Raw genomic sequence first — 13,184 nt, forward strand, 5'->3', positions numbered from 1 at the left:
ATACGGTCATCATTCATAGTAGACAGTAGGGGAGATTGGGGTTAGTTGAAACATTTTTCACAAAATTGTCTTTTTAACGCAAACCGATTACTTTCAAGAAACACTAACCATATCAGTATAAACATATACATACATGCTACAAATACAGCCTTAAACTTTATTGGACCTGCTTATGATTATTCATATAATCCAATTTGAAAATTTGAAAAAAAGTGTTTCAACTAACCCCACCCCTGGGGTAAGATGAAACATAGGGTGGGGTTAGTTGAAACACGGCTTGTAAAAATTTCAAAATAATTATTATGGTGTTGTTAGGGTTATACTTCTCTTGAAGGCACCCTTTAACATACAATCAGTGTGAAAAAATGAATAAATAAATATGTGGGAGTGCGGGTCAATACTTTGGACACAAGGTGACGAGTGTCACCATGGATCAAAATATGAAAAGCCTAAAATATTATAAAATGTACTTCCTGTGTGCACTTTTTGCTTGTATTATTGCTTTTTAGGCCGTGTAAAATTAATATTTTGGTTCTCGTCCCCTCCCTCCTCAATTTCTGGGATTTGTCCGATTTTTTTTTTTTTTTAGATTTTTCAATTTTTTAGACTTTGGAATGATTTATGAAATCTTCATACATATAAATAAGTTTATTAGAGAACAAGCATCACTTCCAAGTCTTTTTGTGGTACTCTAGGGGGTTTATCCCACAGAATCTCAAAAATAAAAAAAAAAAGGGCCTCATCGTTTCCTCGAGCACTGTTGGAGAAGACCGAAAACTACTGACAATGCTAATTTTACATTGAAAAAAACAACAACAAAAAAACACCTCCCTCCCTCATCAATTCATGAAAATCCTCTGGACGAGAACCAAAACATTAATTTTATACGGCCTTAACCATATTAAAGCAATATTGAAGAAATGGTAAACATGTTACAAATTTTTAAAAAGTCAAATTTTTAACCATATTTTTCTATGCGATTTTCATGTGTCAACTAACCCCACCTCAAAAGTTCCAACTAACCCCGATGCCTATTTTTACATTTCAAAGTTCATTACACAAAATAAGAAATACAATAAAACTTTTATTTAACATTATTCTGGGACCTACTACTAGTGCTTATGATACTAAAAAAATAATCCCCTGAATCTTCAAACAACATGGAGATAACGCATCTTTTCTGAGGGGTATAAAAATTAGTCAGTAAGTTAAAAAACAGATATTCCTTTCCCAAGCCAACACTGGTGGGGCATCAGTGCTGTTGCTAATTTGGTGGATGACCCTTACTAATACCTATTACTAGGTGCCAGTATTTTACCAAATTAATTTTTTGTGTCAGAAAAAAATACAATGTTTCAACTTACCCCGCGTTCCAACTTCCAACTAACCCCAATCTCCCCTACTCTCTGTGTTAGCCCGAGGTACTCACACCTCCATGCCTCCGTCACTATGATTTCCACTGTCCTTCTCCGTACGAAGGTCTGAGACTCCTGAGCATAGCTGGTCCAGGGTACACATAAAATACCACTTTTTCTCATAAATATCACTTCCTACCATTCCTCACATGAAGATGACAAAACATATTTGGTGCATGTTCGTAAATTTTGAGCACATTTGAGGATGTAAAAGACCAGACTTGTGACTGTTATCATCGCCGTGTTTTGAATTCTTCCTATAAATAGATGCCGTCAGTGCAGTGTGACGTCATCACCGCGACGTGAGTCAGTGCCCCGTTTTTACGTACGTATGGCACTCGTGGCCCTAGAGGTAGTGAGGAAGGAACAGGTGATGTTTCGGGCTAACTCTCTGTCTGACTTAACTTTCGCGAAGGCACCATCCATGTCAACAATGGCAATGCCTAGAAAAGTTGCTTTTTGCCTTGTAGATTCAAGATTCTTTTATTGTTGAAAACCTTTACTAATACAAGGTACAGAACATAAGCACTTTTATTAACATAAAATTTCAGTACGGCACAACAATTTCAGTTATTACAACATAATACAGAACAAAATTTTACATTTATATAAAAATAAACATACGCAATAAAATAGATTGGATTTGTACAAAATTAGGAAGATGATCTCAGTTGTTTGGAAATCAGGGTTCGGTTTTTGCCGGCAAAAACCTGTTTTTGCCGGCTAAGTGGCAAAAACCTGGCAAAAACTGTTTTTGCCAGTTTTTGCCCGGTTTAAGGCCAAGGAAAGTCGATTTTGAGTTTCCCGTCACCCGCCCTCACTTCATTTTCTGACCCTCGCTTCAATTCATTATTGTAATTTTCCAAAAAAATACCAATGAAAACTGGTTATATTTGCAAAAAAAATTATGAATATCCCGTTATTTTTTGTGCAAAAATCAAAATCAAAACATACCTTTTTGCTGTCAACCTTGTAATATACTTTTGAATCTCATTTGGGCTAAACATCCATCTTCAAGTTAGTGAGCGGCAAATAACAATACATTTTACATGCTTGTTGGTCATATAATGAAAGGCAGACGAATAATGAATTAATGAAAAAGTTACCTCACTTGTTTTCAGAAATTATGTGACGGGGAAACTCAAAATTGACTGTTAGGGGCAAAAACTGGCAAAAACTCACACATAGTCACTCAAATATTAAAAAGTGACACAGAAAGCTCATAATAGTAACACACATCTATCAACGAATCATTCAACATATTTTTTGTCTCATCAAGTCCTTAAAATGAAAAAGTTTTGAATTTGATACATGCCACATTTCGATTAAATGCACTTGAGCAATGAAAATGCATGCCTTTAATTTCTTAAAATATATTGCTTATAATTACAAAATCTGGCCTTGTTACACTTGGGAACTTATTTTTGTAACTTAATAATTTGTTTTGAGATGAAAAAATTGAACTATAAATCACTTTTTTAGTTTTGCAAAAACTGTTTTTGCCAAGTGGTTAAAACCTGCAGAAAAAACCTGTGAACCCTGAATTGGAAATATAAAATAAAAATTTACACAAGTTAATTAGCAGTATAAGTACGTAATTTTTCGCCATTCACTGCTATTCCTTATTCTCCGATTTGGTATAAAAAAATTGCTTAGTTGTCCACATTTAAAAGTGCGTTTCGTGATACACAGCATCACCCCCCCCCCCCCTACTTTTTTCAAAAAAGTTGAGACTTTTATGTCACTGGAAACCAGGGCTATAAGTTACATGTACAAAAAAAAATTGCAGATTAATTTGTGATATTGTGAAATTTGAATTTCTTTCTGGTATACAAGAACGAAATTACAACACATTGTCTATGGAGCAGTGTAATAGGATTTGTGACTTGATCTTATTTCCCTGAAAAACTTTCTGGAATGGTCATTTGACCGGTTAAAACCTGAATGAATAGAAATATTTTAAGCACAGATTTGTTATTCACACAGCACAGATTTTTAATCTCACTGCTCAAACATAGTGTTTCTGCATACATTTTAAAAATCAGAATGTAAACAAGTCAGTCTCTATCAAACACTATGTGAATCCAGGAAATGCATTCACTGGAACTGCAGACTGCAACTTGCGGCATGTGAACCTGCAGCATTTTGTCACCTCACTGGGTGGTCATGACTCTGTTATTTTCGTGATCCTAGCATCCTCTTTTTATGACATTTTTCAGTAGATATCCACGAAAAAAGCTTATTTCCAACATTTCAGTTGATTCCGATTTTGCGTTTGCGAGATATGCATGCATTATGTGTATCACACTGCTCCATAGACAATGTGATGTAATTTCGTTCTGGTGCACCAGAACAAAATTCAAATTTGGCGATATTTTTGCTAAACAAATTAATCTGCAAGAAATATTTGGTACATAAACATTATGTAGCCAGAGGTATCCAGTGGTGTAAAAATCTCAACTTTTTTGGGAAAAGTGGGGGATGAGGCTGTGGATCACGAAATGCCCTTTAAGTTTTAAACTATAGATGTTTTAATAAAAATTAATTACAGGTTTATATAGTGAGAAACATCCCACAGAACTTTGCATCCTTTATCATGGGTGTCTATTGCGCTATGGTGGGAACTTATTGTGTACATTTTACTATTAGCCAGTAGTTATATAGCAAAAAGTAGGTTACAGTTCTGATAACACTTGCTATTTTTGTTCCCCTTGGACAAGTTTGGACTTTGTTTGATACAATGTATACACGCCCACACAACTCACAAGATTTGTTCATTCTTCTTAATTTGCTTTTGGGCATGTAATATTCTATTTTTAAATAGCCCGTGAACCCAAAGTTATTTTACTTCCATTAAACGAGGTTGCGACTATGACTATGAACTGAGCACTGGACTATGAAATGTACACTGCCTAGGTATTAGGGCTGGACTTTTACCGGGACTTTTACCCGCACAGTGACAAGCCCCTAGATGCCAATGGTGTTTAATTTTGGAGTCTGGTATGCAATATTCTATTTTCACCAGCCCAGCTGACTTACATTTGACACTCATGTCATGGTAATTTGGTATCATGACATTATAAATTAAATAGGCAACAATATCATTTAAAATATAAATATTACTGCCTAATTCAGCTGGGATCTTACTTTAAAAAAAATGTAGAAACTTTTTTCTGTCCTGTACATGTACATGTTCCACACATACGGCCATCAAAAATTGCAAGCAAATAAATAGATTGACCTACTTTTGTGTTTTAAAATAGATTGATGACCCCTCAAACGTATTTACCACTACTAGTATTGGTCATATTGGTGGGGCTCGATTTAGAGGGGTTTTACATGTAAGGTATGCATGTAACTTTGGCATGCATGTAAAATTTTGCCTAGAAGAAGAGCTGCATGCAAAATTTTGTGCTATTCAGCCAATTTTGAGGAAAAAAATGTTTGTTGTGCATGTAAATTTTATTTTCTAAATCGACCCCTGGATAAAGGTCATGACTCATGACCAGTGGCTGAAGGACAAATTGAGACTGTCCTGAGGACTACCTTAATGGAAGCATTCTAGATTCTGCTTGTTCTCAATAGTTCAGTTGTCCTAAAAATGTGTGATTTCGCTTGATCGCATCACATTTGTGGGTGCTTAAAGAGCCTTTTTAATACATGTACCTGTACATGTACGTATGTTTTCAATGGAAAAATGAACAAACAAAAATACAAATTAGATGACCAAGTGTCTGAGAATAGACATGGGGCATCTGAGAATAGAATATGGTTTGTATTTTGACAAATGACAATTAAATTTATCAAGTGATGCTTTTCATTTTTCAGATTCAGTGGTTCAGTCGCAGCCAATCCAAAGAAAGCATTCAGGTACAGTAATTTTCTTTTGAAAACTTTTTTAACTAAACCTAACTAACTAATCTAAGGTATGTTTGTGACTAGGTAAAAACAAAGTTCAGAAATAGCCCATTTCCAGCATGGGGGCACTTGACATTGACAAGGGTTATCACCTGGGAACATGACAAAACTTGAAAATCACCCTTAACATGTACCGTACTTATAACATTGAGTAAAGATGCATTGACTGGAAAATTCATCCCTAAAATGTAAAAATGGCAGTGTCATTTCTATTCCCTAAACAAGTATTGGAATAACTTACTCCCTGGAAAAAACACTCATAAAGTCATAAAGTGTGCGTTATTTTCTTGATTTCATACTAATTGTTTTTCTCAAAGGACCTTTTTATGTATGGTTTATTGAGCAAGGAATACCCTTTTTCTCGTATATAATTCTTAAAAAATTAGTTTTAATCAAGATATTTGAGGATGATTCATATTCAAGACTGTGGTTTACCACAAATAGTTTTAAATAGGCAAAACAAATTCTTTGGTTGACAACAACTTGTTGTACTTCTCCAGTTCTCCAGTCGTGAATTGAACGCAAAGTTTTCAGGGCACATATATAAAAAAGTTTATATGGTCCCAGTCTTGCATGGTTGAATAACCCTGGCACCTGTTTCTTCATCAATCTCAGGGTAATTAACTCTGAACAGGTGATTCATGATTTCATGATTAATAAATTTGAGGTGCAAAATGTTATCAATTTTGCACTTGAATTCCCCATGCTAGGAGTCAGACCTATGACTATTCAAGCATGCATTTCCAGTTTCATGTTTGAGAAGTACTGGCATATTTGTGTGTCTTTATGCTAATTCACTGGATTATTTTGTCATGTGCTCAGTAAACTTTGACTGAATTGGTTGCATCTAATGAGTTGTGCCAATGGCGTGTGTTTAATGCTACACGTGTATAACAAAACCCAACAAATCAAGTGAACAATTTTGCTCTTAGCCCTAGCTTCAAATAAGAAATTAAGAATTCTTGTTATTGTCCATTTGGCTTCCAGAGCCAGTGACGTATTGTCTGACGGGTGCAGTTTTAATCAATTGACTTGAAAAAAAAGGTATATAGCCTACATGTTGATGTGCGTGATCAAAGGGGGTGCATCTGTACAGTTGGGAATTAACCCCTGCAAGGTAGTGACATCACTGCCTCCAGGAAGTCAAATGAACTATAGCAGAGGCTCTGGAAGATTTTAAATATGGGGGGGGGGGGGGATGGCACCTGGCCTTAATGGGGGGGGCTATGGTACATGTCCATAGCCACCAACATATTCCCCCATCCCTGGTTCCGGGGCCACTGTATAGTAAGGCCTACTGTATAGTAATGACAAAGCAATTTGACCTTCTTCCATTCAGGCATCAGTAAATAGTGTAATTGAATAATTCTGATTCTAACCTAATACAGTACATTTTGATATTGTCCAAATTTTGTTTCCAGCTTTTCCCAGTGTTAGCAACTGCAAAACTTGAGAAAATGCCGGGCTATCCACCTGAGGTTCTTGTAGACCAGACAGCATTAATCACCACACTGTTGTGCTGTATTTGCACTCAGCTTTTGAAATCTGCTGTACAGTCAACATGTGGTCATCGGTATTGTGAAACATGTGTGAAAGAGAAGATTGCCCAGTAAGTGCAGATCCATTTGAAACTTCTGTTTTTGATGTTAGTGTGTGAAGCTTGGAAAAATATCCATAGATTCCAAAATAAATGACACTGAAAAGTGGCTGTGATGAAATTTAAATATCATTTATGTATTTAATCCATCGAAATGGGGTTCACCATCCACAGATAGCTTTAAGGAAACCTGAATCCCAATTAGGTCCTGAGGTACTCTAGTCTAATCTCAAAGTTACTAGAACACAGCTCAAATATGAGATGATGATAAATGCTGGCAAATTATTACACTAGGAACCCCAAAAGTCAGGAAAGTACCTATTTTGTCTGGAACAGGCGAGGATGATCTGTTCTAGTCAGTAAAAGTCCAGATAGCCAACACCTAAAAATAATTCAATTAACTCTGGTTCAGAGTTTGGTCACTGTCCGCAAAAGTCCAGAAGAGCAGCCCTTAGCTAGCCACCCGTCTGGCCGGCATTTTAGACGGGGAGTTTGCTCCTGGGACGGGCAAATTTAATGCCTTTGACAGATGCTATTATAAATTGTATGTTTTGAGAAGCTAAATGACCTTTTTAGTAGACCCAATTTGTAGAACAAGACCATATCAGCAACTCTTTGAATGGTGAACCCCCAATGGACTATAGATGTCTGGTAAATGTTTTAAAGGTCAAATTAGGACAGGCAATTTTATTCAAATGACGAGCAACTCTCAATTTCTAGCTAAGACCCTGCAGAAGAGTCCGTAAAAGTCTGCAGAAACCTAGAGCTTGTGTTTAGAGCTGTAGACATGATGTCTGTGCTGGTCAACCCAGCAGTCTCATCCAGCTCCAGGCCATTGTTACACTATTGACTTGGAGGATTAAGTTTCTGGTAATCATGATTTTGTGTGCACTTGCAGTGTAATTTCCATGGTGCGGCTACTATTCAGGGGCGGAGCCTTCTTGACCCCTTCTCTTGTACCTTAAAGTATTGCAAGTTAAAGGGTTATACGAAAAACATAAATAGGATGCATGACAATAAGGGAGATTTATGTACCAAGTTGGAACCAGTCAACATTATTAATATTTAAGTCTTGGTCTTGGAAGAGCTGGTCTTGGTCTCTGTTCGGATTTGAAAGTGTAGGTCTCGATCTTGGACTGGGTGGCCCCTACTTACCCTGTTGTCTATTATAAATTTGAGCCTTGTACGTCCAAGTAAATTGCTGGTAGGCTAGTCAGTTGTGAGGCATCGACTGGGCCAAGGGGCTCATGTAAATGAGAGTCCTGCACTAGAATGACCTACATTTCCTACAAAACACCTGCAACCCTTCATCTCTCTTTCTCTCTCTCTCTCTGGGTCAGATGGTGCAGGATTGCGCTGCTGTGGTCTTCACAAGAGTACGCCATCTACTTCTATCAAAAGCCAAACGTGTTGCACCATACATTCTTTGTGATGAAACGTTCTTCACATCATTTGTCCAAGATGTTGATGGACGTCCCCTTCCACGATGGCCTTCCACAGCTCCCTGAAGAATCTGCTTCTCAACTCCACCATCCTTTCTTACAATGTGGCCAAAGTAGCGCAATTTCCTCTCAATGATGGACTTTCTGACGTTTAACCCTTCATCAGAGATTGCATAATTATGTGGGTAGCTGCTTGTTTAAGGTCACTGATGAAAGTGGTACTGTACATTGTTGATGGTTTTATTTGACCCAGTCAATTAGTGGAAAACCTCTAATCCTTGTGGGTATATCACACTCATTGTATACTTTTGAATCAAGTATTGCCGAAGATAATGCCACATACTGTGTATTTCATTTGGCTCAAAATTTGTAAAAGCATAAGCCCAAAAGAACTCTTGGACAACAACTTCCTACTGCTGCAATGCAGCTTAACTTTTGTAACTGTCAAATTTATACTTCATTTTACAGACATTCTGATCCAAATGTTCAATTACGCTGTCCTGCATGTCCACCAGATTCATCAGAAGGAATATTAAATGAAAACGAGGTAAGGAGGAATTGATAGTTTGCATTACGTAGATCATATTAGTTGCTTGCAAAAAGTCTAAATTCCAGGTAAGTCGGACAATGAGATGACGAAAATGGATGAAGTCATGCAGACATTGGGTACATGTAAGTTAGATATCAATACACCATGCATGTACTTGTATGCGTCATTACTTGACTAACCAATGGTCTCCATACATACATGTACTTTAGTATACTAAAGCACCATATGAGCAGGCTGTCTTTGCCCGTCACACTGGTAACCTTTACTGTTCCACATTATTGACTCCTGTGTTTCATGAGTTGACAACCTCATGGTAATTCAACACACACAACTCTTAAAAGCCAAGTTGTCATGCAAAATGATAGCATGTGTATGTAACAGGTCCTACACTTGACAACCAAGCAAGTACTGTTGTTACATTAATAACACAGAATTCCTGAGATTATATAACATGAAAAACTTCACTTACATAGACATGACAAACATAGCAAAGACTTTGCAGGAATTTATATCCTATGTTGTATTGCAAAGCTCCTTGCTAGACGCTGGCAGCTACGTGACTGAATGCTACATTATATACTGTGTAAACCACCCATGGTATTCTTCTAATCCTGGTGTCTGATTGGCTGGTTATTAATTAGTTTAGGAGAAATACATCAGGCGCCAAAAGGTCTAGACATGTACCTTGGCACAGAGCCAAAAATTGAAGTACATCAGGTAGAGAGGTCACACAGTATATGGGCAAAAATGAACCTTTATTAATACCGTATTATAAATTTAGTAACAGGATGCAGAAAAATTGTATTTTTTAGTATCATGTTATTGCCCAATTTACATGTATCTCTTTTCAATACTGGAGAAGTTATTGTTATTTTGTGTAGAGAGACAGGTTTGCCTTTGATGGCGTGCAGATTTGACTAAGGTTTGCGTCGCCTTATCTGTAAGCGTGTGAACCACTAATTGCTGCCCTCGTAGTCCGGTATGCTGAGGCTATATTTAGAACAGGGCAAATACTTTTAGTTCAGTTAGTCTAATTTTCCAGCCCATTCACTTGGGAAAAAGAATTTGGCCAATACTTTCCAAGATTCTAGTCACTTTGGTATGCTACAACCCTGGTGGTAAAGATAAACACTTGGAGTAAGATATGGTAACCACATAGTATTGAGTGGTTCATAGTAGGCCTATTGAGTGGTTAGCACAGAGTAACTAGGATACCAATTACCACGTAATATTATGTGGCCGCAGTAAAATGGTAAAGCATATTGATTTGCTAATTACAGTGATGCCGTCACTTTTTCTAGAATTTCTATTGTTTGCATAATACCTAAAGGTATACTAAATACCCTGTGAAAGACTTAAGCCTGAAGTCCATTAACCCTGCTTTAAATCTACGTGTATTTTTATCAATGCAAATCACATGTTATTGATTTTACTAGATTTGGATACTAATTTCTTTTTGGATTTTAGATTAATAGAGCTACAATTGCGCTATTCCATTTAAAATCCACACTACCCCTATGGAATATTTTGGAAATCTCTTTCACTGGGGGATTATGAATTTCAAGTGGAATTAGACAGCTCCATTTGAATTTCACCCTCCCTTAATTAGTGGAAGATTCTGGTTGAATTTCTCAGAGGGTGTATGAAATATAATTGAACTGTCTATTTGTATGTTTTTGGAAATGTTTTGGTGTACAAACCATGTAATTTATGTTGGTGGTATTACACCAAGATTTGTATGCATGTTCGGCAGTGGCATGGTAATCAATAAATATGGATTGTGTAGTATGTATTCACTTGTGTAAAACCATTGTAGTTGCAACAGCTGCTTGTTGGCAGTTGACACCACCTGTTTCACAGCTTTGTGAGTTTGTGTATTGTTCTTACATAAACTGCTTTTCACCTCACTCATTAAACATACAAGTGCTACGTGTAAATTAACATTAACAAGCGCCCCCCCAAATGATGCGACTAAAGCGTCTGGTGCACTAATTAGCTCATGCAGTCTTCCTTATTGAATAAGTACCATACAGAACAAAATTGCATATCTGTACGTACATATTATCCTTATTTTTACATGCATGCAATGAAATATTAGGGAGTTGTAAACAAAAGGAGGTTCTTCAAAATTATTATGTAATCTTATATTCTTAATCCGTTTCCCTCTTTCTGATTTGTGTTTGCTCCAGTGATCATGAAAAACATGTGAAAAGAAAATACTCATATGAGTGGTCATTACCACTCCATTCATTGCGAAGGTGGGTTATACAGTCGCAGCTACAGTAGGCTGCACAGGTTTATAAAAAATGAGAAACGAAACTGACCCCTACATAATCCATTCCGGAAGAAACCTATTTGAGGGTAGTTTGTGGTAAAATTATATAATCATATACAGTAATGGGTTGGCCATAAAGAGGATAACTATGACAGTGCCAACAACTATTTGCAGGTACTATGATCAGCTTGTAATAGGTGTGAATTTGTTACTGCGCTCGTCAATATAAGTTCAAACTTATGCCTGTGTAAGTTCTCAAAAGCGTGCATCAGTCAAGCAATGTACACAAAACGTGGCGCACGTAGGTGGTGCGCCAAATTCGCTATTCTATCCTTTTATTATAGATCCATGGTAATAATCATGGCGGAAAAGTGGGGAATCCTGCAAATTTTGACAAATTTCTCTCCTTCAAATAAAGACAAGATATTATGGGAACTGGGAAATATGGCTTATCTTCCCAGGAAATTAACATTTTTTTCCTGCTGTGGAATATTGTAACTGTAACCACGGTAACTGTAGACTGGACATTGTACAGGCTGCTTACTGACTGAAAAAAATTACTGTACTACATGAATTTCCCCTGTTATGTCATTTTAATTACATACATGACATAACAGGGGAAATTCATGTAGTACAGTAATTTTTTTCAGTCAGTAAGCAACCTGTACAAAGTCCAGTCTACAGTTACAGTTACAGTAAATGGCGGGAGATAAAAATGGTTAATGTTATCAGCATCATATAGCTAGAGTCTCAGTGAACTTTAAACCTTCATTTAATGAACTGTATGCCAACATGTGTTAACCACATGTACAGGTGTAAACCACATGTATGTGTATAAATAAAAAAAGTTTCAAGTTCAAGTAAAGTTCAAGTTATCCTCTTCACTACTATAATCACCGCATTCTGCACAATACTGTACTACGTCGGCCTTGCCTTGTTGCCTCCCCTTGGTGATCATGATGGTCAACATATACAATGGTCATAGGTCACCAACCAAACCTCTCATGAGGATGTTAGGATTATTTGACATCAGGGAACTTGAGTTAATATACCGTAAATGTTCGCCTAATGGCGCTATGGGCTCCTGTGGCATATAACCTGGAATTATAGACACAAATTTAAAGTGCCCTCCCATAAAAATAATCCCACCAGCAAATAAGGGCACATACCCTTAATCCTTGTTGGAATTTTTAGAGGAGGGAGCTATCTATTTGTACATGAAATTTACCCCAAGGCAAAGGAGCCCAGGTGCGCCACGCGTTTATGTGGTTTTGCAACAACAACTGTTGATGACAGTGCTATAGAAAAACAGTGCATTGCTTTAATGTATGCACTTTTTATGTATATCAGATCCTATACAGATTCATTTTGATTAATGCCTCGAACTCATACACATATACATCATACATGTATGACATGAATTTAACAGATCATTCGCAATTGGTTTATGGGTCACATATAGTTACTACGAATAGTACCAAAATATTAATGTCAAGTCAACTATTTATGTGTAGCACAACTTACTTTAGTTTATGCATTTGCCCCATGGACTTCTGATCCATTTGATAATTGGTGCATGTGTGCATGCAGACAAAAACATTTTTCTTTGGAAGTCACATGTGATGATAATAACACACCCTGGTATAAATCTACCATCATGAGACACACACATAATCTAGTACTGTATTTGTTGACACCGGATGGCGGGAGAGTTGTACCACACACAATAATACAGTTGATTGTTGACATCGTAAATGGTGGTAGAGGTTATACATGTACATGCCACCACAGATCCCGCTGAAAGATATCAAAGGAATGATGTGCTATGTTTTTGTTTCCGTTGGAAGATTTGGCGGGAACAAGACGATCATGATTCAAGCAGGTGCAATAAATAAACTTTGACCTCTAACACTGCGCTGTGACAGAAATGTTTTTTTCACTATGAGCATGGGTAACTTTGACACGCAGCCAAGTGTTGTTAGTTGTT

General features: G+C 36.9%; 1 protein-coding gene across 5 annotated transcripts in view; it reads left to right on the forward strand.

The window, feature by feature from the left end:
* LOC140138685 (TNF receptor-associated factor 2-like) overlaps positions 1 to 13,184 on the forward strand; it is an 83,271-nt gene that overhangs the window by 42,728 nt on the left and 27,359 nt on the right. For all 5 annotated transcript variants that reach the window (XM_072160431.1, XM_072160435.1, XM_072160432.1 and 2 more), the window contains 3 exons: positions 5,244 to 5,285; positions 6,755 to 6,942; positions 8,841 to 8,919. In XM_072160431.1, the coding sequence (XP_072016532.1) occupies positions 6,791 to 6,942; positions 8,841 to 8,919 (231 nt within the window). In that variant the 5' untranslated portion in view covers positions 5,244 to 5,285; positions 6,755 to 6,790. The remainder of the gene's footprint in view (positions 1 to 5,243; positions 5,286 to 6,754; positions 6,943 to 8,840; positions 8,920 to 13,184) is intronic.

This window comes from Amphiura filiformis, chromosome 18 (genome assembly GCF_039555335.1).
Source record: "Amphiura filiformis chromosome 18, Afil_fr2py, whole genome shotgun sequence".
Taxonomy (NCBI): Eukaryota; Metazoa; Echinodermata; class Ophiuroidea; order Amphilepidida; family Amphiuridae; genus Amphiura; species Amphiura filiformis.